Source organism: Protopterus annectens, chromosome 3.part1, assembly GCF_019279795.1.
Source record: "Protopterus annectens isolate FY-2018-M chromosome 3.part1, PAN1.0, whole genome shotgun sequence".
NCBI classification, from domain to species: Eukaryota; Metazoa; Chordata; order Ceratodontiformes; family Protopteridae; genus Protopterus; species Protopterus annectens.
Genome location: NC_056732.1, coordinates 1,092,989,723 through 1,093,014,248, shown reverse-complemented (window position 1 = coordinate 1,093,014,248; position 24,526 = coordinate 1,092,989,723). Strand labels below are relative to the sequence as shown.

Here is a 24,526-nt window from a genome sequence, read left to right as displayed (position 1 = left end):
AACAAGAGTATTTGCCTTCAGTGTTCACTTCAAAAATATATCTACTGTAAATATTTATGTTGTGGCCTCTTGGTCCTTGCTGCCCATTTTTGCCAAGCATTTTTGTACCTAATGAGATTTGGAGTGATGGGCTGCAATTTGGATTTTGATATTGTAGGGCTTGGACGTACGAATTTTGTGTTTATGCGACCCCCCCCCCCCCCGACTCCTTAAATCCTAGTAGTTGCACTTCTAATTCATCCCAACCAAAGTCCCCTGAAGGAGATTCCTTAATGTTTTATAACAAATACTTTCTTGTATATTGGTTGATTTAGTCGAGGACCCTTCTTGATTGGTCTGAAATATTTCCCTCCATTCCCCTTTAGATTAGCAGTCTTTGTTTGCTGCTGCTTTTATTCCATTTATATGGGGCAAGTGCATATTCCTTTTGTCTGTTGTGAAGTGTCTTCTTGCTTAGAAAGACTGTGCTCACTGCTGACAACAAGGTAGATCCATCCATGGGCTTGGAGGAGGAGCTTGCTTGTGTAACTTCCTCACATGTTATGGCATGCATTAGTCATGTCGACATTCCCTGAATGAGGGATTTGGACGGGGGAGCCAAATTTTGATTGGTAGAGATGAAATATCCAAGCAAGGAGCCATTAAGAAAGGGTCTGCTAACAGATAAGCTGATTACAGTTAGACTGTAGCTTATTTTCAGTTGAATTAGTTATGCAAGTAAGTACAATTGCAGTATTTTAGTAATCATTCTCATAAGATATGCAGCCTTGACACATTCAGAAAGGTTCACTTAATATACTTTATTTTGCAACAGTTATTATTATTTCAGCTGAGTAGTTATGCGGGTTAACAAAAGTTACAATATTTTGGCAATTACCCCACAAGATGTCCATTTTGTCATTTGAGACTAATCTGGAAATGGTCTCATGTACACAAAATATTGATATGCTGATAGTTCATGTATGGTTGAGTCACATGGAGAAAAGATTAACAGCAGTTAAGACTATTTATAATTAGATCTGTACATAAAACAGAATTTACCATGCAACAAACAATAATAACCAAACTTATAAGCTTTAAACAAAGTGTTTTTTCTGTGTGACCTTCTCAATCAGTAAAAACTAAATGAAAACTCCAGCCAAGCTAGAACTTCCACTGAGTGACCTCTCTTGTACCAGAGGTGCATGGGATATATGCAAATGATCCTTATGAACATCAGGTGTTTCATCTATATGGTTATTCTGAATGTCCTGACTTTTTTTTTTTCTTTTTAAGTCATTATAATGGACAATTTTCATGGGCATTCAGAATTTTTGGTATTTTCCTCAAAAAGGGATGAAGTTTCAGATTTCATATCCTGATAATGAATTATCAGCATTTCTCACTTAGTACACCCGCTTTCTGTGGTCACACTGTGTATCTATGTCTTAATTGTTGAGATTACTATGCTGGCATACAACTCTCAAACAGCAACATTTTTTTTTTTTTTTTTTTTGCCTTAGTGGTCCCAGAAATAAATCTTTTTTCATTGGGCCCCAAGTGTAAAAACGTAACTAAAAATATATAAACTCCTGATTGTTAAAGGCTGCTCAACCAAACAAAAAAACGAGCAGAGCTTGGCCACCACCGTGAAACCTTTATTAACTAATACAATAAAATGGCATAAAAACATGATGGAGGCTCTGAGCTGAAAGTGCTTATCCAGGTTTCAATGCATGTGCTGTTTTTATGCCATTTTATTGTTTTTAGTCAAATGTTTCTCCGTGGTGGCCTAACTCAGCTTGTTTTCTAAATAAGTGTAAAAAGTTTGAAAACCACTGTCCTAGACACAGTATGGGCTTAAGTGTAATTTTACTGGCTGACGATGAAAGTAAAAATGTAAACCCAACTATATTTGAAATTTCGAATATTGTAAAAGAGAGAAAAGCAGTGGAATCGGGATCTTTAGAAAAAGGAGACAATTTATAGAAATAAATGGAATTTGTGGGAACAGCACTTTTATTTATTTACTTTTAACAGGGATAGTCCAACTGGGTGTTGGCTCATTTTTAGCAGAGTGCCGTGGAGAAAAGCTCCAAAAACACAAAAAATACAGACTGCACAATAAATACACCTAAGATAAGGCGAAAATTAGAAAGGGGGAAAAAGAATCACAGTATATATTAAAAAAAGAAAAAAAAATGAGTAAACTGACTGTGTAAGAGAGTAAATAGCAAGTGAAGAAAGCAAGTTTGACAAAATTAGAAGCATAACGTATGAAAAATTTGCAAAAAGCAGCAGTTGAGTGTATAACAGAGGAATGAGGAGGAGTCAGTGAAAAAGGAAAGCAAGGCGAGAAAAGTAAAGAAAGAAAGGCGAGAAAAGTAAAGATAGAAAGAAAGAAGAGGAGAAAAGTATAATAGGAGAAGGGACCAGGAAGTATTAAACGTTAGAAGGAAAAAGTAGGAGAGAGAAGAAAGCAAGGGAAAAAGAAAGATGAGTAAAAAAGGAAGTTGGATATAGCAAATATAAAGCAAGAGAGAAAGCATTATCCAGGAGAATGACATGAACAGAGCCAATGAGAATAGACATAGTCTTTTAGGAGCATTTTGAAGTGAGGCAAGTTGGGGATGGATATTATGACTTGAGGGATGGTATTCCATATTTTGAAGATATAGCTAAGAGTATAGAGTCACCAGCTTTATTGCTGTACTTTGAGACTTGGTGTAAGAATTTGTTGGAAGACAAGTGTACGATTGTTAGTGTAGGGTTGAAGCATTAACTGAAGGGAAAGGGTATGTTTGGATTGATGGACAAGTCTGTGAGCTGTTGTAAGAGAAGTGAAAGTTAAGAGATGGAGAAGTTCAAGCCAGTGAAGTTGACATAAGCCTGAGCAATGATGAGGTCTAAGTGAGGAGTTGGTAGCAAATTTTGCAACTTTGTTATAGCAGGTTTCAAGCTTAGATCACTATTACTAAGGTTAGTGAAAATGACAGAGGCATATATAGTAAGGTGGAGAGAAGGTGAGTTTTGGCTAAATCTTGTCTAGTTTTAGTTGTAAGAAAAGGCTTGAGTCTGTCGAATGAGCCAAGTTTAATATGAGTATTTTTGATGGGACTGTGCTAGATGGTCAAATTTCAGATTATCAGTTATGACACCTAGTAATTTTGTATGCGGTATAGCAGAAGTTGTGGTGTTATTGGAGGACTGTATTTGAAATGTAGTAGGAGGGTTGCGTGATTTACTAGGATGAAAGCGCATAAATTGGTCTTAGAAGGATTTAGAATCAGTTGCGATTCTGATTAGAAGGATTTAGAATCCGTTGTGATTCTGATAGCCATGATTCAACTGATAAGAACTGTTGAGTTGCAGAAGCAAGCAGATTTAAGGAAGGTGCAGCACAGATGAGTCAAATCATTTGCATATTGAGCAACAGAGGATAAAGGTCCAAATGAATGAAGTCAGTTGGTGAAAATACTAAAAAGTAAGGACCCTAAAATAGAGCCTTGCAGAATATTGTTCAGGAGGAGGAGTGAAGTTTGAGAAAACAGGAATTGAACAATTTATGTAATGTTGGACTGAATGACAGATGTACATTACATATGTTTTTATTTATAATGTATGTAAATAAAGTTAATATGGTTTTCATTTTTTCTGTTAATGTGCATATGCTTATGTCTCTAGCTTTATTTAATAAAGGTGTTTAAAACAAAAGAAAAGTCAGACCATTAGTGGTGTTCTGTCTGCTTGAACAATGACACAGTAGATACTTGTGTACAGCACAACCTTTGTCAGATATTTGCAATCATTTGTCACATATTTTAACGCTTTTCGATAATTGGCATAATTGGATTACATTGAACAGGCTAGTTTAGTATGAAGCAATGTTGAATTGAATGATGTAGGACTGTTCATTTTGTGTAGGCACAGCCTCTGGCATAATCAAATGTGATATACAGTAGCAGTAATGGTAAAACTTTTGTTCACAGTTGTGTATTTGCTGTATGCATTCTGACTTAGTAAACAAGAGCAAAATGTATGGTACTGTATGGTATCAAGCTGACATGAGAGAGAAACTTTGCACTAATACTCAGTTGTGCATCTGTAGATAATTCAGTTTTAATATCTGAATGAAATAGCTGATTAATTATGTATACTGGAATAATAGTCATTTGTACATTCAAAATGAGGAGACGACACTTGTAGTTAACTTGAAGGCTGATGAAGCTCTATGCACTGCTAAGGATTTTTGATCAGTTTGCCAATCACAATCTTAAGTTATGTATTCTCAACATGGATGTCAAGATTCACCTAGAGAGCTTCACTGTCAAGGTGAATTTCTTGGCACTTGTGTCTCGAACACACAAATGGGTTGTGATTGGTGACCTGATCGTAATCCTGTATATTTAGTTCAGAGATTAAGACTGAGCTGTTAACATGCTTCATCCTTTAGTTCTGGTTTGATTCCTTCAGTTTCCACTTGCAGAGTGTGTGACTCTAAGCAAGTCGTTTAAGCAGACATGGCTCTCTGCCCTTGAAAAAGGGTACTTTTAGTGAGCTTACCCAGTTAACAAATAAGGAAAAATAAATGAAAAAAGGTTATATGTCCTCAATTCATGGTACAGTAGATGCATCAATTTTGTGCCAGGAACATATAGTTTTTTAAAACTCAAAGCTTTTGAATGGAGATCGTGGCACAGCGAGGATCGGGACATTTACCCTTTTCCTCACTGTAGTGCAATTTTGTTGTTTGTATATATAATTTGCAGTGGGTGTGAGGTGTTTTGCCCCCCCTGCAAAAATGTAAAAAAGGTATATATTTATGTTTGAGTTTTCAGAAACTCAGTCTTATGATCTGTTTGATATATATATATATTTTTTGTTTCCAAAGTCAGTCATGTGACATAGACACACAAAAGGTACTGCATGATTTTAATTTCTGTAGCAAAAGATAGGGTCTCCATTACTTATTGCTCAGCATAAAAAAAATTATGACCTTATGCTAAATTGCTATCACCACTGTGAAGATTAATGTATACTGAACATGTCTACTTCATACTTTTTTGACAGCTGTTACAGTTCTCAAGATATATTTGATTTAAGACAAGATTCGTATCTGCACGTTCTGACATGTAGCCCAGTCAATAGTTGTCAAAGGAGATTAAACTGTCAGATTTCTGCAGGTATGAACTTGTACTGCTGTTTGGTACGAATGAGTTAAAAGTAATGAACTGCATTGGAAGTTTTTCTTTGGAATGGACTCCTTTTACTGTTACCGTTTGCATCCTCTTGACCAATTAAAATATTTTTACCAAGCTGCTGCCTGTGCATCCACTCCTGACTCTGTTGTGCCATCAAATACACTGCAGAAGTTTTAAGTAGGTCACTTTCTTGACGCGTTCATCTGCTGCTCTGGTTACAAAATAAATGCAGTCCTTTGATATGATAACATGATCTTGCATAAAAAAATTTCCTTGGCACCTGATACAGTTTAGATATGTATTTGACATACCAAAAATACCAAGCTGCAACTTTTACACTCTATGTTGGAAGTCTGTCAATCGGTGCCTAACTGTAGTCACTATTATCTCATGCCTTCTTACTGAAGACTTTTAGGGATGTATCCCTTTTCGTCTGGTTAAGAATGCATTTACATTTGCGGTTGCATTATTGTTTCCATCTAGCATCAGCTGTTGGCTTTGTGTTTTATTAACTGCTGCACCTGAATTTGTATTGAGCCTTTTTGACATTCTTTTACACAAAAATGAGTACTTCTAAAGGCGTTCTTGTTTGTTCCTTAAAGAGGTTAGTTAAGCTTTCCATAAAGCTTTTCTTGTAATAATTTTGGGCTGCCATATTTAACTTGCTTGAAACTAAGAATACAGTAGGAGTTTGTCACATACTTGTAGTTCCCCTTTTCTTGATATTGACTTTTCGGTAATATGTAGACTGCATCGTTAGTTTAATATGTCTGAATAGTTGTAAATCATTGGTTGGGTGCAGTGTCGTAAAACATTTCTCAGCCTCATCCTTTCAGTGTTGAATGCACCCGGTTCTTAATGCTACATATGTAGTGTTACAATTTATGATCTTCTGCATTTAGTCTTTTTTTTTGAATTATGCTATGTTCTTTGTACATTGTTTGTGCCATTCAGCTTTTCTTAATGTTTTATTTAGTCAGCTACAAAGGTAGTGCAAGCCAATAACCTACAAATTGAAGAACAGAAAATGGCGGAAAATAAGGAAAATTGCACAGCTGACCAGGATGAGGAGGAAGAAGGGTATGTGCAATTATGTAAAGCATATATATTAAGGTGCAGCATTTCAAGCCATTTGTAATAGTGTAAACTTTGAAACAAATTCACCCTAGTTCACTCTCCTGAATCTGGTCAGGTTTAGTGCCTAGATGCCCTTTAGTATTTTTCAGTTTCATTTTCTTGGCATAGATCAGTAATGGTGAACCTATGACACGTGTGCAAAGGTGACACACCACAACGTTTTGAGTGACACACCAGTGCTCACCAACACCCAAGTTACCAAAGAAACTAAATGAACAAAACTACAAGAAATATGTGACCCTGCACTTGTTTGTTAAAAGCCAGTAACAAAAAGTCATTAATTGATAATCAAATGCAGTGTGAACCATAGTTTTTTCGGTTGAGTTCAAACTTGCTATTAAAAGTAGGGTAATTTTTTGGTGTGCTATTTTTTTTTTTTTTTAAGTCCAGTTATCAGTGCTTATACTGTTTTTTCTATTGTAAGTTACTGAGTTTTCTTTTACTTTTTAATACATAGCACACATGATTGAACTGTATTTTAAATAAATTAATATGTAAAACATTGTTTCTCTTTTGTCGGGGGGGGGGGGCACACCAGCAGAGTCAAGATGAGCATTTTCTGAATTTTTGACACACCGAGCCCAGAAGGTTTGCCATCACTGGCAATAGATTGTAAAAGTTCTACGGCTGTTCTTATTCACATCTTACATAAAGTTGCATTTACCTGACAGCAGTAGAGGTAATAAGTCTGCCTAGTTTGCCATTTGAATGTATTTAACGTTCTTTCTCTCCTACATTCGTACAGTCTTCCCTATCCCTTTTCCCAGTTGTCCATGCTGTTTTCAGTGCCTCTGTGGAGTCCCTGTACCACCTATTCTAGAAGTGGGTTACACATCTGCAGGCTTCTCTGTGCAAACTTTATTTCAAAGATCCAGGAAGTAGTTAATCCTGCTGCTCATGTCATCTCCTCCAGCTTGTCATTAATGCTGTCATTGTGGAATTGAACCAAAGGTCTCTGTTAGGTCCAGCTAGGTTATGTGCATAAGACTGGTCCTTGGCTATCATGGCTTTAGCAGCTTTTTCAAAGAGGTTGAATAGGACTAAAAAGAAAGTGTGAACATGATGCTTTCCACGGTTTACTATCATTTGTGCGAACAACAATGTCGTGCACAAAATCAAGTGTATGGGATAGTCAAAGACTTATGTGAATGCAGTAGTGCATTTGCATAAGTGTGTTTGACTATATGTACGGAGGTCGTGGTACAGTGAGGTTTGGAATTTCATCCATATCCCCACTGCAGTGCGATCTCTGAGTTGGAATATATTAGTAGCAGGGGATGTGGGGGGCACAGTCCTCCTGCAAAAACGTGATATGTCGTGTAGGAGTTTGATTTACATCAGCTCCTATACGGCTATCGCGTGATGTTTTCGGTGACAGTGTCGACTCAAATGTGTCGATCGTTTGGGTTGACATTGTGTAGGAGTGGAGAGTTGGGTTTTGGTGTTTACTTTTCATTATTGCGAACAGCAAATGTTTTGCCTTTTGCAATAATGATAGTAAACCGTTTTCCACAACCTTGGAATATTATGCTGGTGAATCTGATGTGTCTGTTGTTCCCAGAGTCTGTGGTGGGAGCCACTGTTATGTAGTGGCACTACTGTGGCAGTTCTCCAGATCTCTGACATGCAACCATTGGAGATGCTGAAGCTGAAGAGGTTCATGCAAGGATGAGCAAAGTTGTGTTTTGTACAGACCCTGAGACATCCAGATACTTCCAAGACTGACTGATAGGCTGTCAGGGCCTGTACAGCTGGAATTGTTAGTTTTACATACTGTTGATAGAACATGATCCAAAGTGGTAATTGCAGGAGTAGTTTGGGAAGCAAAGCTGAGTGTAGAAGTGGGTAGATAGGCTGGAACAGAGCCAAATTTGTCAACTAAGGGCACTGCTTGATAGCCTCAGTATCAGAATAAATGGCATCTTTGAATAGCTCAGTAAAGAATTATTTGTTTCTTCTGAGTTTCGTAATAAAAGTCCTAATGATTGCCTTTGGAAGAAAAGTAGCAACCTTAAGATATTCTTGTAAGTCACTTTCCAGTCAGCACCTTAGAAACTCTGCCGCAGGTTGAGGTGTGATGCCTGCCCAAACTATTAGAGGAGAGTACATTTCCTCTTGGCCAGGCTGATATCACCTTTTTCTCTGATGTTCTCATACACCTGGTATAAAGGTGATGTCTGCCTATTATGTTCTGGTCTCCTTTGCTGTGTTGCTGAATGTAGAAATTGTGTCCTAGAACAGAGCATCTTTTAGATGTTCATCGTGCATACAGCTGCAGTCATAACAGATGGGGTTATCCTGCCGTCAGGCGGGTCCTCGGTCAGCCGAATTCCAAAGTCTAGGTCCAGCGTCAGTTGTCGTCGCTTCCTCCCTGACGTCAGTGTGGCAGGGGTATAAAAGAGGCAGCCGATGCCATTTTCTCCAGTCTTTCTTGCCGCGCGGTGCCCGAAGCAGAAGCAGTTCGCAAGTGCCGGTCAGCCAGCTCCTGAGATTTACGAAAGTATTTCAGCCGAAGTCTTCTTGAAAGCTAAGTACCCCGTTGGGGAAACTTTTCTTGCCTCAGACCGATGTCAGACAAAGTTAATAATTGCATTTCATGTGGGAAGCAAATACCGCATAAGGATTTCCACTCTTACTGTATACCTTGCTTAGGCCCAGACCACGACGTCTTGGCCTGGCGTTTTTGTGCTAGATTCAACAAACGCATTATTAAGCGTCGGGCGGAGATTGACCTTCACTTTTTTGGCAAAAAATTTAATTATATTATGTCGTCGGATACTCCGACTCCAGTTTTGAGCAAAAAACGCAAAGATAAGGACCGGCATACGAGGTCCGCACCACCTACTGATACCACGCTAAGGCCGACTACCAGTTCTCCGGTACTCGGCGAGGCGCCTACGCAGCCCCTGAGTACCGATGACAATGCATTACCGGTGTCTTCAGTACCCGAGGTCGCAGGCTCCTCGGCCCCCATTCCTATTACAGATACCGACGCCACTCCTGGCGGGGAAACTCGGAATTTAGACAGGCCTGCCATTTCTCAAGTGGTCTTCAGGCCTTCCTCCTTCTCTATTAAAGCCTTCACTAAATCTAAAACAGCCATGAAAACCAAAAAACAGGTTCCTCAGACACCGTCTCAAGGCTCCATGCCTAAAAAACAGATGCTTAAAATGGCTGAGGATTTGATTACTCTTATCAGGGGTTCTCAACCCCCCTCTGACAAAAGGCCCAGATTAGAGGAAGACTACCCTTCCTCAGATCAATCTTCTATTGCCTCAGAACTATCTGAGGACCAGTATTGTGCCTATTCTCCATTCGAAGACTCTGATGCAGAGGAGTCTATTCCCTCGGTCCCCCCCCCCCGAGGACTTCTCTTTTGGGGAAACCCTGCATACATTGAGGGAACACTTTCACTGGGAAGGCCAAGATTACTCAGATTCCAAGAAAAGGCTCAGGGAATTCCTTCTGCTCCCCCAGCATAGGCCTCTGGCTATCCCTCTTGATCTGAAGTAGGATATTCATTTGTCTGCAACCTGTGGGTTATGGATCCGATATCGGATCCGAACCGGCATAGTTTTCCAGCTATGGATCCAAGCTCTCAGCTCCTCCCCTCACCCATAATGCCCTGCTCTACCCTCATGACCTCAGATCTTGTTTGCCGCGCTGGTAACTAGATGTGGATTTCATAGCTCTCAGCTAAGTAGACTTTTCTTGTTAAAAAATAGAGAATTTTTTCCTTCTTTAACAATTTTTGTGTGAAAGTTGTAGGTTTCCTATTATTATTGACTGTTTTTAGTTTAATTTAATTTTCAGTAGTAATTTTTATTCCCTCCCCTCGCTGGTACGTAGAGTGTGTGTGAGGCCTGTGTGCTTCTTTATTGTTTAAGTTACTTTCTGTAACTTTAGGTTAAATTTAGAGACTATGGCTGAACAGCCTAAGTCCATATTTTCTAAATGCTCCGAGTGTGGCCATAAGCTCTCACCGGCTGATGGCCACACTCGGTGTGTTAAGTGTCTTGGGGTTGAACACCTCACATCTGGTTGTTCCATTTGTGCAGGGTTCAACCCCAGGGCACTGAGGGAGCGGAGGTCCAAGCTGGTCTTGGCGGGTCTTTTACCGCCGAACTCGGCTCCGACCTCCGCTCCATCGGGGACTCCTGCGGCTGCAGTTGTTTCCCCTGTGGCACCCCCTCCTGCTCCTGGGACTCAAACTCCCGCTTCAGGACAGGAGAGGGATGCATCTAAAAAGGACTGGAGGGAGAAGCACCACAAGCGGCGGGCCGAGACCTCTGTTTCGGCCCCGCCAGCCAAGCGGGCTGCTCCCGGCTTCCTTGTCGATGCGGTCTCCTCCTTCTCGGCTCCGGTCACCTGTGTGCTTCTCACCGGGTCCTGAGGAGGAGGAGACCCGATCTCCGTCGAGGCTATCGAGGAGGCATTCCAGGCCTACCTCGGTAGCCTCATCGAGATCTACCCATAGCCTTTCGATGCTGATCTGGACCGGATGATGAGAAGGTTCATCCAGGCCCAGATGCAGATGGGAGTGCTCTTGCCTCCCCTCCGGGGAGCTCAACACCCTTTTAAGCCTATTGCTCCTTCTCCGACCCGCTACCGGGTTCGAGCAACTGGAGCCGAGCAGCTTCGAGCCGGGGAGGTCGGAGCCGATAGTACCCGTGCCGGATCCGACCATGCCTCGAGTGCGTCGGATCCGATCTCGGAGCCTGGATCCGAGCCGGATCCGGGGATCAGTGCTCCTTCGGCGCCGTCTGTGTCGGAGCGCACTGTCCTTCGGATCCGAGTGCTTGGCGCCGGCTCCGATCCACTCTTCGGATCCGAGGGGGAGCCGATTGTCGGATCCTTTGGTCGAGGTCGGCTCCCCTTCGGCTTTTGATGTAGTGGAGAGGGCTCTGTTGAGGGTCTCCGGACCCCGGCACTTGCCCGGCTCCGTCCGCTCCCTCTGCACTGGGCCAGGCTTCCACCATCCGGCCCCTGGGACAGCCCGTTTCTGTGCCCCAAGTTGCTCCCATGGAGCAAATTGCTGCTTGCGAGGACTCCTCTGACAGCCCCCCAGAGGAGGCCCCTCGCAAGCATACGTGCAAAAGGAGGCACATTGACTCACCTGAGCCCCTCACTGTAGACACGGACTTGGAGAAGGGGAAGGCTCCCCACGGTCACCCCCCGAGGATGTCTCCTTCGGAGACATCATGGAAATGCTCCGTATTAGGGGGGGGTGGTCTGCCCCCAAGTCTTCCTCGGACGAGTCCGTGTTCTTGGAGGCATTCAAAACGGGCCCGTCTACCTCTTGGGTGTCCCCTGCCGACCCCTGGTGGACCTTATTACCACCAGGGCGTGGAAGGAACCGGACACCGTGGAGCCAATTCCCAAAAGACCTGATAGAATCCTTAGCCCGCCTTCTGACAGGACCCATTGGAGTAAGGGGCCTCCTGTAGATGCCATGTTGATGGCGGCGGCCACAAAGAGGGAACTGGCTCAGGAGAGTCCCTCAGTCCACCCACCGAGCAAGGAGTCTCGGATGATGGACCGCTTGGGGAAGCGGATGTTCAGTTCGGCGACCTTCTCGGTAAGGGCGCTGAACTATTTGGCACATGTTATTCGGATGCAGCGAGACCTTATTAAGGAGTACGCTGCATCCCCCCCTGAGTCCATTTCGGAGGAGGACAGAGCTCTGCACTCCACCAAAATGGCCACTCTTAGGTCAGTCACAAATACTTCTATGCGGCTACTCTCCCATGCTACGGAGGCCGCTAGAGCTGCGGGACAGGACTGGTCACTAGACGTCAGGCCTGGCTCCGCCACTCGATTTTTCTGAGCCCTTCAAGGCGCTTTGCGAACGCCCCTTTGATGGTTCTGCTCTGTTTGGCAAGACCGTTCGCGAGGCGTTGACCCAGAGCGAGAAGGACGGAAGACGCTGTCTGCCGTCGGAATCCGCTTCTCTGCACCCCAGAGGCCCTATTCTAGGAACCAAAAGGGTCAGAAGAAGATGTGGTTCCGAAGTCGCAGCAGTCCCAGCCTGCTCCGGACAACCAGTCCTTCCGTGGCAGAGGAGGACAGGGAGGACGCCGCCCTAGAGGCAGAGGGGCTCCCAGAAACTTCGGGTCCAGGGAACCTTTCTCTGAACGGCCCGCGCAGCAACCCTGAGGGTTGCCCGACTGCTCTACTCTGGAGGCAGTCGGGGCGTTCGGGGCACCTAGCGGCATGGGAGTCCATAACATCGGACCGCTGGGTTCTCCAAATCATATCCAGGGATATCGCATTCCTTTCCTTCACCTTCCAAAGTTGAAGTCCCTCCCAGACGTACCACCCGGTCAAAGGGAGGCCGCTTTGGCAGAAATTGGCCATCTGCTAGAGAAAAGAGCCATCCAGCCCGTTCCCCAGACCAGATCGGATCAGGGTTCTACTCCAGGTTCTTTTAGTGCCAAAAAAGACGGGGGAACTAAGACCAATCCTAGACCTCTCTCTCTTGAACCTGGCAGTCCCCAAAGAAAAATTCCGAATGGTCACTCTACAATCTATTCTCCCCCTTCTGGGAGAAGGCCACTGGATGTGCTCGATAGATCTCAAGGACGCGTACTACCACATCCTAATGGACAGGCGCTCAGGAGGTTTCTCCGCTTCGGCTGGGAGCCAGTCACTACCAGTTCGGGTCCTTCCCTTTGGTCTCACCACAGCCCCAGGGTGTTTACCAAAGTACTAGCAGTGGTAGCGGCCCACCTGAGGCTTCAGGGGTGCAGGTCTTTCCCTACCTGGACGACTGGCTCCTTACCGCCCCAACAAGGCATCTACTTCTCTCGGCCGAGACTCCTTTCTCCATCTTGCTCCATTTCTGGGCATCACAATAAATACAAACAAGTCCAACCTGGCACCCACTCAGCTCTTAGATTTCATAGGGGCCAGACTAGACACAAGGAGTTCTGAGCCTTCCTCACTGCGGACAGAGTTCTAAATCTGCAGCTCCAGGTGCGGGCCATTCTCCATTCATGTTCTGTTCCAGCGGAGTTGGTCCTGAGGGCTCTAGGGTCCATGGCTTCGTCGATAGCACTTCTTCCTCTTGCCAGGCTCAATATGCATTCTACAGTGGACGCTCTTAGTACAGTGGTCATACCTTGCTCTCCCATGCATCATCCCATAGCGATCAGCAAGGCTTGCAAGCGGTCCCTCTTGTGGTGGCTCCACTCCCGGATCTCCACGAGGGTCGCCCATTTTGTGCTTCTCCCCTCTCGCCACGGTGACCACGGACGCCTCCGCCTCGGGTGGGGGCACTGGGGCGGACAGTCCAAGGCACGTGGAGCGATTCAGAGACCTTACTGCATATCAATGTTCTAGAGATGAGAGCAGTGCTCTTAGCGTTGCTAGCACTTCAGGACTTTCTTCCCTTGGGAACAATTGCGATTCAATCGGACAATATGTCTGTTGTCTGGTACATCAACAAGCAAGGGGAACAAGGTCTTACCCTCTTTGTCGAGAGGCCATGAGAGTTTGGGAATGGGCAATCTCCACCAATCGCTTTCTCATAGCAACGCACATTCCGGTCGGTCCAACATCCTAGCGGACAAGCTCAGTCGCACCATTCTGACCCCTTACGAGTGGTCTCTCAATTGTCAAGTAGCGGAACGCATATTCGCACGGTGGGGAACCCCTTCATGCGATCTTTTGCTTCTCCCTCAAACACCAAGTGCGACAGTTTTTCGCTCTAATACCTCCTCCCGGAGGTACCCCAAGAGACGCTCTGGTGCATGCTTGGCCACCCGGTCTTCTGTATGCCTATCCACCCTTGCCTCTGATGCTGCAAGTTCTTCAGAAAGCCTCTCGGGTGGGTTGCAGAATGATTCTCATTGCTCCATTCTGGCCTCGACAGATCTGGTTCCCCTTCCTAAGGTCTCACTCGGTGAATCCTCCTTGGATTCTAGATCCCATTCGGATCTGATATCCCATCCATCCTGCATTCCTCCTCCGAACCTGGACAACCTGAAGCTGACCGCTTGGCTGCTCCAGTTCCACTCTTGATAAGGACTCCGGTATTTCTTCACGGTAAAGGCTATTTTGGTGGCGGCTCATAAACCATCCACTAGAAAGGTTTACGAAGCAAATGGAAAGCGTTTCTCTGTGTGGGCGGAGCGGCAAGGCCTAGATCCCTTCACGGTTCCTCTCCCTGTAGTGCTTGATTTTCTAACCTCTCTCTTTAATGATGGTGCCAGCAGTTCCACAGTCAAAGTTCAACTGGCGGCAATTTCTCACTATCACATTGGTCAAGAGTCTAATCCTCTTATGTCAGCCAAATTGTGCAAAACTTTTCTTAAGGGTACTTTCCTTCTCAGGCCCCCTATAAAGCAAGCAGTTCCTCCTTGGGACCTTTCTTTGGTCCTACAGGCCTTGACCGCTCCCCCTTTCGAGCCCGCGGCTACAGTGGATCTCAAATTCTTGTCTTACAAGACAGCCTTTTGGTAGCCATTACATCAGCCAAGAGAGTTTCTGAACTTCAAGCTTTATCAGCTAAACCTCCTTACTTGGTTTTATCCGGACCGTGTCTCCCTCAGGACCAACCCGTCCTTCCTTCCTAAAATCGCTTCTGAAGCAAACATCAATCAATCCATTAACCTCCCTGTTTTCTTCCCTAAGTATGAAAACAAAGGTGAATATAGGCTACACTCACTAGATGTTCACAGGCAACTAAGATTTTATCTCAACAGGACAGCTGGTCATAGGCAATCCGACCAGCTGTTTATTTCCTTTGCAAAATTCAATTTGGGCAAGCCAATTTCTAAAGTTTCTCTGTCCCGCTGGATTTCACAGTGCATTTTATTGGCTTATCAAGCGTCAGGAAGGCCCGCACCGGAGGGTGTTCATGCCCATTCAACCCGGTCAGTATCTACCTCGGCAGCCTTCAAGGCTAGGATTCCTCTAGATGATATTTGTGCAGCAGCCACGTGGGCTTCATCTCATACATTTATTTCTCACTATAAGTTGGATCTTGCATCTAGGGGTAGAGCATCCTTTGGCTCAGCGGTGCTCCGGAATATCCTTCCATGATGGCCGCCCAAGATTCAGGTAGCTGGGGACTCTGTCCCACAGGTTGCAGACAAATGAATATCCTACTTCAGATTTAGAAGTTATGTACTCACCATAACGTTCCATCTGAGTAGGTGTATTCATTTGTCTGCAACTCATCCCGCCTCCTATCCCCTGGCCTTTCAGTTTCCTGCATATTCCTTGTTACCCTTTTGAGGGTATTGTTGCTTTGGCAAACTCGATCTGAGGTCATGAGGGTAGAGCAGGGCATTATGGGTGAGGGGAGGAGCTGAGAGCTTGGATCCATAGCTGGAAAACTATGCCGGTTCGGATCCGATATCGGATCCATAACCCACAGGTTGCAGACAAATGAATACACCTACTCAGATGGAACGTTATGGTGAGTACATAACTTCTAATTCTAGATATATTGGATGATGTGTACACAGAAGCCAGCCTTAATCCTGATTCTTTGCCTACAGCTACTGTTAAACCAGACAGGTATTACCGGGTTCCTGATTCTCACCAGTTCCTATATAAAAGCCATACTGCTGACCCAGAAACTATTTTACAGGGTCCCAAGGGAATTAAGGCCTCTGCTGCTAAAAACCCATTACCTTCAGAGAGAGATTCCAGATCTTTAGAAAGGTGGGGGAAAAAGGTGTACACCTCGGCCACTTTAACCATGAGGGCATTAAGCTGTCAGTTCCATATGTTAAAGTATTAACAGTTTTTGATATCTCAGCTGAAAAACAAAATGACACAACCAGATTTAAGAGTTGCAGGATTTGTTGCATGGTGCAGAGCAAGTGGGTAAACATACCTTGCAGTGTGGTTTTGATGCTTTAGAGGCCTCATGTAGAGCTGCTGTTAACGGGGTCTGTTATACGTAGGCATGCTTGGCTCAAAGAGCAAATCTTACCAGATCATGTCAAAGCTAAATTATTAGATGCACCTCTTCAAAAAGATGTATTGTCTGGTATTAAAGCAGAGGAGGTGCTAAAGAAAATGGAGGAAAAAGCGAAATCAATGCAAATAGTGAAAGATTTCCTGCAGGTACAGCCTCCACATTTCAGCAGAAACTGGCCTTCAAAAAATTGGTCCTTTCCAGCCACGGACAGACCTCAAAGGGGCAGATACAGGCGTCCAAGGGGTAGAGGGCAACCTCAAGGATCTTTCAGAGCCAGATAGTGGCAAGCACCAACCCCAAGAGGTGGAGAAGATAGACCACAGTCTTTTAGAAAACCGACACAATGACTTCCCTCTACACCTGCCAAGCAAAGCTTTAATGGCAGCACCTTTGGGTGGAAAACTGACATTATTCTCAAAAAATTGGCATATTGTTATAAAAGACAAATGGATTCTGGACATTATAGACAGAGGCTACAGGTTCCACTTTCACGCCCTTCCAAAAATGAGAGGCATGCCAAACCTGCCACAAAATCAAAGGGCAGAGGCACAAAAACAAATTTCAGCTCTCATGGACATGAAAGCAATTCAAGAGGTACCTGCAAAAGAACAAGGTCAAGGGTTTTATTCCAGACTATTCCTGGTACCAAGGAAAGACAAAGATTGGAGACCTATCTTAGACCTATCCATCCTAAACACATATCTACAGGTGCCAAAATTCAAGATGCTCACATTACAGCAGCTTCTTCCCATGCTGGGCAAGGAGTCTTGGCTGGGTAACATTGGACCTCAAGGAGGCATACCTGCATGTCCCTATCAGACAAGATTGCAGAAGATAACTCAGATTTCTTGCGGGTTCAACCCATTACCAATTCTCTGCATTGCCCTTTGGCTTATCTACTGCACCCAGAGTGTTTACGAAATGCCTGGCATCAGTAATCCCCTTCTGCAGACTACAAGGGATACAAATCTACCCATATCTGGACGACTGCCTGATCCAAGCGGACAGCAAGGACCTACTACTGCAGCACCTGGCGTTTGTAATAAAACTGTTGAACTTCCTGGGATACACAATCAACAAAAAGAAATCGAAACTAATACCCTCTCAACAAATTATTTTCCTGGGTGCCAACTTGGATACAACCACCCAGATGGCCTACCTCACGCCAGACAAGCAAGGGCAACTGTCTCAATACTTCAGAAAAATGGCAACTTATACCAGGCTAACTGCAAGGAAAGTCCTGCAAGCTCTGGGATTCATGGCATCTTGCATCCTACTTATCCCATGTGCAAAGCTACATATGAGGAAACTTGAATGGTACCTAAAAAACTTATGGTCTCAACACAGCCACAGCTTGGAAGCAATTATACCACTCATTCCATGCCTTCAAAAGGAATTTGTGGTGGGCTCAAGCTTGCCAAAGAAACACAGGTCTTCCTTTCTGTGTACCTCAAGCAACTCAAATCATTACAACAGATGCCTCAGACTACGCCTGGGGAGCACACATGACAAATCAGCGCATTCAGGGAAAATGGGCACGAAAAGAGAAGCTCCTTCACATCAACCAAAAGGAAATGCTAGCCGTGCAAAAGGCTATTATGACCTTCAAAGACCTACTGCATCCAGGCCAGCTATTGATAAGGACAGACATCACCACAGTGATGTGGTACATAAACAAACTGGGGGGAACTCATTCATACCCCCTGTGCAGGCAAGTCATGACCCTATGGAACACAGCACTGGAATTGAAAATTCAACTACAGGCACAATTCCTGCCAGGGAAGGAAAACACACTGGCAGACAACCTAAGCAGAAATATGACAGATCCACACGAATGGAAGTTGCATCCCCAAATTTTCAGAAAGATAACTCTGGCATGGGGACAGCCAGACATAGATCTCTTTGCTACCCACAGAAATTGCCAGTTGAAAAAATTTTGTTCAAGGACCTATCATCCACAGGCCTGGAAAGTGGACGCACTTTCCTTCAGTTGGGCAACATTGACAGTCTATGCCTTCCAGCCTCTTCCTCTGCTGCCCATGTTCTATTAAAAGCCAGAGCAGAGAGGCCGAAAAAGATTCTCATTGCTCCAGACTGGCCAAGGCAACACTGGTATCCGCTCCTGAAGAGCCTGACACATTCCCCACCATGGATCCTACCTCTAGTCCCTCTTCTGTTGTCCCAGCACAACTACAAAACTCTTCACAGCCATCTCAAAACTCTAAATCTAGCTGCATGGAGAATTCCTTGATTTCCCAACAGTTTCTCCTCTCCAAGGAGGTGCAGGATGTCATCTTGGAGGCCATAAGACCATCTGCTAGAAAGGCCTACTCCGCCAAATGGAAACTATTTTGTGCCTGGAATCAAAAGAAGGGACAGAATCCTTGGGTAATAAATATACCCCAAATTTTACAGTACCTAGCTGAGATGTTAAACAATGGACTTTCCTTCTCCTCCATCAAGATCCACGCTTCAGCCATTTCTGCACAATACAACACAGATCCTCCCTTATTCTCCCATCCTCTCTTAAGGCAATTCCTCAGAGGGGCAAAGAATATAAAACCCCCAAGGAAACTACCAGTCCCTGCTTGGGACCTCAACTTCGTATTGGAAAAGCTGACCCTTCGTTCCTTCGAGCCAGCTTCTTCATCAGAGTTACAGTACTTGTCATGGAAAACAGCCTTTCTTCTGGCTATCACCTCAGCTCGCAGGGTTTCGGAGCTACAGGCCCTCATGGCTGTGCAACCATTCATCATTTTCCATCAGGACAGAGTTTCCTTACGAACCAACCCTACCTTTATGCCAAAGGTAGTATCCAGTGTAGCTTTGAATCAGACTATCCAAAGGGGAAAGACTACTACATTCCTTGGACATTCACAGACAACATTATTATTTGGACAGGACAAAGCCATTCAGGAAATCTGAGCAACTCTGTGTCCTATGCTGCAGGTGCTCAAGGAAAGGCAATTTCCAAACAGACAATTTCAAAATGGATAGCCCACTGCATACGCTTTCGTTACTCATTTCATGGAATAACTGTGCCTGCATGCATCAGATCCCACTCCATCAGAGCCACAGCTACCTCTGCAGCCTTCCTCAGGGGGGTCCCTACCAAGGATATTTTGGAAGCAGCCACCTGGAGTTCAGTGCACACTTTCTCCAAGCACCATCACCTCCCACTATACTCTAAATCTAGAGCGGCTTTGCCACAGCAGTCCCCTCCTAGTTCCACTTGGTGCCTACCACCCTTACTTAGCTTTGGGATTTTACCCATCTGTTATGACTGCAGCTGTATGCACGATGAACATAGTACAGTTTTGTACCTACCATAAATGTAGATGTTTGAGTGCTCATACAGCTGCAGTCCAGGTTTCCCTCCCTCCAACCCCTCTTAGGACAGGCCTTATGACAAACCCTTTTCATATAACCTTTTGGGGTACTCTTTTATGGTGTATTTGCTTGCAACTACTGTTTTTGATTTATCAACATTGCATTTTTGCATAACATTGTTTGCTTTCCTTCTGGGGGCACCTGACATCTGGGGCAAGAAAAACTGAAGAAAATGGCGTCTGCTGCCTCTTTTATACCCCTGCCGCACTGACGTCAGGGAGGAAGCGACTAGAATCGACGCCGGACCTAGACTTTGGAATTCGGCCGACCGAGGACCCGCCTGACGGCAGGATAACCCATCTGTTATGACTGCAGCTGTATGAGCACTCGAACATCTAAATTTATGGTAGGTACAAAACTGTACTTTTGTCTACACCTCAGATGGAAAAGTGAGCAGGCAAGTACTCCACTGAGGACCTTTTGTTGTCCTTTTGATCCAGATTGTGTATTGTATGTCTTTTGTACAAGTCTGTGTACCCACATAGAGGTGTAGAGCATAAGCGCCATCACCAGATGCAGTAAATTTGCTTGTAGGAGGTGAATTAAATTTAAAGATTTTCATTAATGTGCATATTCCCAAAGGTTAGAGTATGGTATGATTTGCCACGACTCTAAACCAAAGCCCTTAGAGTGGAAGGAAGTCTGTTCTAGCTTACATGAAAAGAAGGGCCCCAAAGCAAGAAGGATTGTTTCTAGTGTCAAGAAAAGACTGACCCTAGAGATCAATTTTGGACTTTTCAAGGGTAACCAGTTTCTGAAGGTACCAAAATTCAAGATAATTGTATAGGCAGTCTTTCCTTATTCAGGTCCTCAGTCTCCTAGTTACAATAAACCTTGATCCCTATCTACATATTTCTGTCTTCAAGGATCATAACAGTTTATGACATTTATGGCTGAGGATCCCATTACCAGTTTAACTCCTTGTCCTTCGGTTTAGGTACTGCATCCATGGCATTTACAAAATGACTGGCTCCAGTGATATCTCACTGCAAGCAAAGGGCATTCATAGTTGTACATACCTGGACAACCTCCTGATCCAGAACTGTCAATGGGGGTGCAGAGGTCCTTAGAGTACACTCTGCAATGTGTGAACAGAATAGGATTCATCCTGAGTATGTACAACAATACATATTCTGAGAAAACTGTCTTTCTCTTGGCATTTCTTGAGCCCACCTTGTGCAAGACATTCCTCTCTATGGCAAAAGTCCACTTTCAAATTGGCCTGTTCCAGAGTATGACAAAAGAAGTGAAATGGACTTCAGACAGGCCCTGAATATACTGGACCACATGGATTCCACTATTCTGGTGGTTCCTCTAGCCAGACTTCATATGGGAAAACTGCAGTGGTTTCTGAGGAAGTGTTGAAAGTGGCAGATGGCTCCACTTGAGTCTGTGGTGCCAGTACTGGCATATGTCAAGAGAGGATTAAGCTGTTGGCAAATGCAGGTCAAAAAGAATGAGGCTGCGCCTGTCAAACCTTCAATCTCCAGTCAAACCCTAACAACGGATGCCTTTGGTCAGGCCTGGGAAACGCACCTTAGATTTCAAGACTAAGGGCAGATGGACTTGGCAAGCAAATGTGTTGCAGATAAATAATAGCCAGCAACTCTATTAGGTCTGTGCTATGTAAGCATTCAGCTCTGGATAACTGACAACACAACAGTGATATGGTACATAAGGCCCAGCATGTAAAGTCATTTGTTTATTTCAATAGCATGAGCCAAGTTCTCTGAATTCCTGATAGGCATGCTACCCTCCTCTGGCATTCAGCAGCCGCCATCATTCTAGGCTGTATTTGGTCAGCTGTCTGAACATTTCCTAAGGTAGACTGAAACGGTGACCCACACAAAGAACTCAGTGTAGCTGTGTTAACAGTATACCATACCTGTAGGTAAGTGTAGTCACTGTTGCATTCCGTATTTCCTTCCTCCATTCCCCTTTTCCAGGCAGCTGGGAGCTTTTCCCTCCCTTTCCTCCTCATTCTTTCCTTTCTCACAGTTCCTTCCCTTCTGCACTTTTCCTTTGACCATGTTTGTCACCCCCTAACTTTATTGCTGCTCAGTTCCTCCAGGATGGTAGGAGTCTCAGGCCTTCTGGTTTAGGTTACAAAAGTCCTTAGCATGCATGGATGCTGGAGCAGCCTGCTGCATCCAGTGGGAAAGCAAGAAAAAATAGAAAATGAAGGTGGATGTCACCGATATACCAGCTACATGATGATGTCCAAATTAAGATAACACAGACAAGGGAAAAGAATGCTAGTCTCAAAGTCTGGCCAGGTTAGTCTTCAGCCTGAGTGGAGTTCCCTAAAGTCATGACTGCAGCAGTAACCACACACAGACTTTTACAACTTTGTAAGTTAGGAACACAAGTCTATGTTTATAGCTTGCGTAATACTTTCTCATAATACAACTGAGATTTCTACTGGCCAGGTTTAGATTATTTATGTGTGTCTGTGCATGCATCTCTCTCTCTTGAGATATATATATATATATATATATATATATATATCTATATATATATATATATATCTATATCTATATGAGAGATGGATATATGTATATATAGACGCACACTTCCATATATACGGAGTATTTTTAATTCGGTTTAAGAAAATTCTGTTTGCTTGTTGTCATTGTCAGAATGCAGTGAGGCACTGTTGCAGTTCTGTAGATTTAGTGAATATTAAGATGTTGGCTGTGGAGTAGTCAGAGTACAGTCGGGCATATAGTTGTGGTAGGACTCTCTCTTATGGAGAAAGATAACAGCCTGGTGGTCAGAAATTATCCAGGAGGAGGAGAAGATGCATGATAAGGTGTAGGCTGAGGTAGTAGTTTTAAAGATGAGGACAAAAAGACGTACTTGTCTACTAGAGTGGAAGAATGTGGTCCAAGGAATTGGTACTAAAGTGTAGGGACCACTGTACATATCTGTTACTAGATGTATAGGTTTTTCAGTTGATGGATGATTGAAGTCACCTAGGATTGTAGCGTTGAGTTTAAAATGTTTACTTTCCCAATTGATTTAACTAAACAAAATGTTCAACAGGGGACTCTTGTGCTTAGGGGTTATGGATGGTTGGATGGATTTTACCCCCTGCTTACCCGCCCTTTATATGGATGGTGCCCATTCATTTCTGTAGTAAGCAGAAATGTGATATTGAAACTTGTTTAATGTTGGCAGGATTTCTAGGAGCTCTGAGTTAGTAACATGTTGAATGTGGCTTGAGATAATGGGATTGCAGGCAATGGTGGATACTTCACCCACATTTCCTGGAAGGTCTGAATAAATGATAGCGAAATCCAGATGTAGAGTGCTGTCAGTATAATGAAACCATGTTTTCAGTAACTGCAGAGATTTATTTGAGTTCCGGGAAGGCCTCTAGCTTAGGTATTTTTGTTTAGACACCTGGCATTCAGCAATACCACCTTAATGTAAGCTGGATTATAATTTGCTTGGTTGGTATGTCCAGATGGCTGACTCTGCCTTACAAAATGCATTGTAATGGCAGCAAAGGTTGTAGCCAATATGCAGAATACCTGACGAGAGAAGTGCCTGCCATCCCTGGCAAATCAAGTTGACCTGTTAATAATTTCCCTGTGTTCTCCAATTACTTTATCCTGGAACTGGTGCATCATTCAGTGGTGAAAACGAGCTGTTTAGGACAAGTGCGTCTCTTACCTCTGAGACATGCATGCGGAGCTCAGTCATGTGCGTCTGCATCTCCGCTAGTGTAGAATGTCTAAGGCTGTTCATACCCACATTGGAACTACAAGATCATATTTGTGCTTGGGAGAGTGGAAAGCTCTAAGAGCTCTTTCATATCACAAATCTTATCCTCGTGATTATAGAGACAGCTGTCTGCCTGTCCTTGCCTTGCCTGGTTGGAGGGTGTCTGTGTCTGATAGCAATGTCACCTAGAAGTAGAATGCTGCTGTGGGTGGCTGCAGGCTGTAAAAACCTTATGCATTTAGACTCATAGCCAGAGTGACTCTGCCCACGGATGGAGGAGACTATGCAGTCATGAATGCAGTTATGAGGTTTTTCTATATGTCTGAAGCTTATTACTGTAGTGTCTAGGAGACTTAGTTGATGTACTTAAAACTTCAGCATATGTTTTAGTGTCACGTTGTTGAGTTGATGGTGTGCTGCTCATCAACAGAGGGAAGTAATGGCGGATTTGCCTTAAGCTTGTATTTACATCTCTCATAAATGGTTTCTGTGCTTGTAAAAGCAAAGGGTTGCTAGTAAATACAAGGCAGCAGTTACTGAGTCCCAATTGCTAACAGACCAGGTAATTGAAGGAACTAGAGTTGTCTTTAGTCCCAAGGTTGCAATAGTGAGTGAACAACCATTGTGTATATGGGGATGGGGATGAAATTGCCAACATAGGTGAGCGAGGATAAAGATAGTGGTGGTTACATTAAGAACCAAGAGTGAACAAACATCTAGGGTGGAGAGAATTTGTAATATTGAAGATTTAAGTTCATTTGTACAATATATACAGTTGAAATGACCCTCTATCCTGCATCAAGATAATTGCACACTACACTACACAACATAACCAACTGTACCATACTAACAAAAGTCTACCCTGTTAGATCTTTTAATCAGGGTAGTGAGCATCAGCAGCATAGTACAATTTTTAGCTCTTAAGATACTTGTACACTGTGCCACATTGCAAAGATCAGATGCCAGGGCTTAACACCAGTGTAGTGTTGCTCAGTCTTCTAAGTATCATTGTTGCAAGATAAGAAATCCTAATAGTGCATAAGCAAATAGTTTACTGAGAGTCTCTAATGATACTGGCACACTGCCACACTCAAGTCCACTGTAAAAGACAGAGAACAAAATGGCAACAAGAGAATATTGCAGGATTAAGCTTTAT

The 24,526-nt window shown here is 43.8% G+C and overlaps 1 protein-coding gene across 6 annotated transcripts in view; it reads left to right on the top strand.

Annotated features, from left to right (window-relative positions):
• TERF1 (telomeric repeat binding factor 1) overlaps window positions 1-24,526 on the top strand; it is a 965,901-nt gene that overhangs the window by 613,847 nt on the left and 327,528 nt on the right. For all 6 annotated transcript variants that reach the window (XM_044067234.1, XM_044067236.1, XM_044067233.1 and 3 more), the window contains exon 6: window positions 6,157-6,260. In XM_044067234.1, the coding sequence (XP_043923169.1) occupies window positions 6,157-6,260 (104 nt within the window). The remainder of the gene's footprint in view (window positions 1-6,156; window positions 6,261-24,526) is intronic.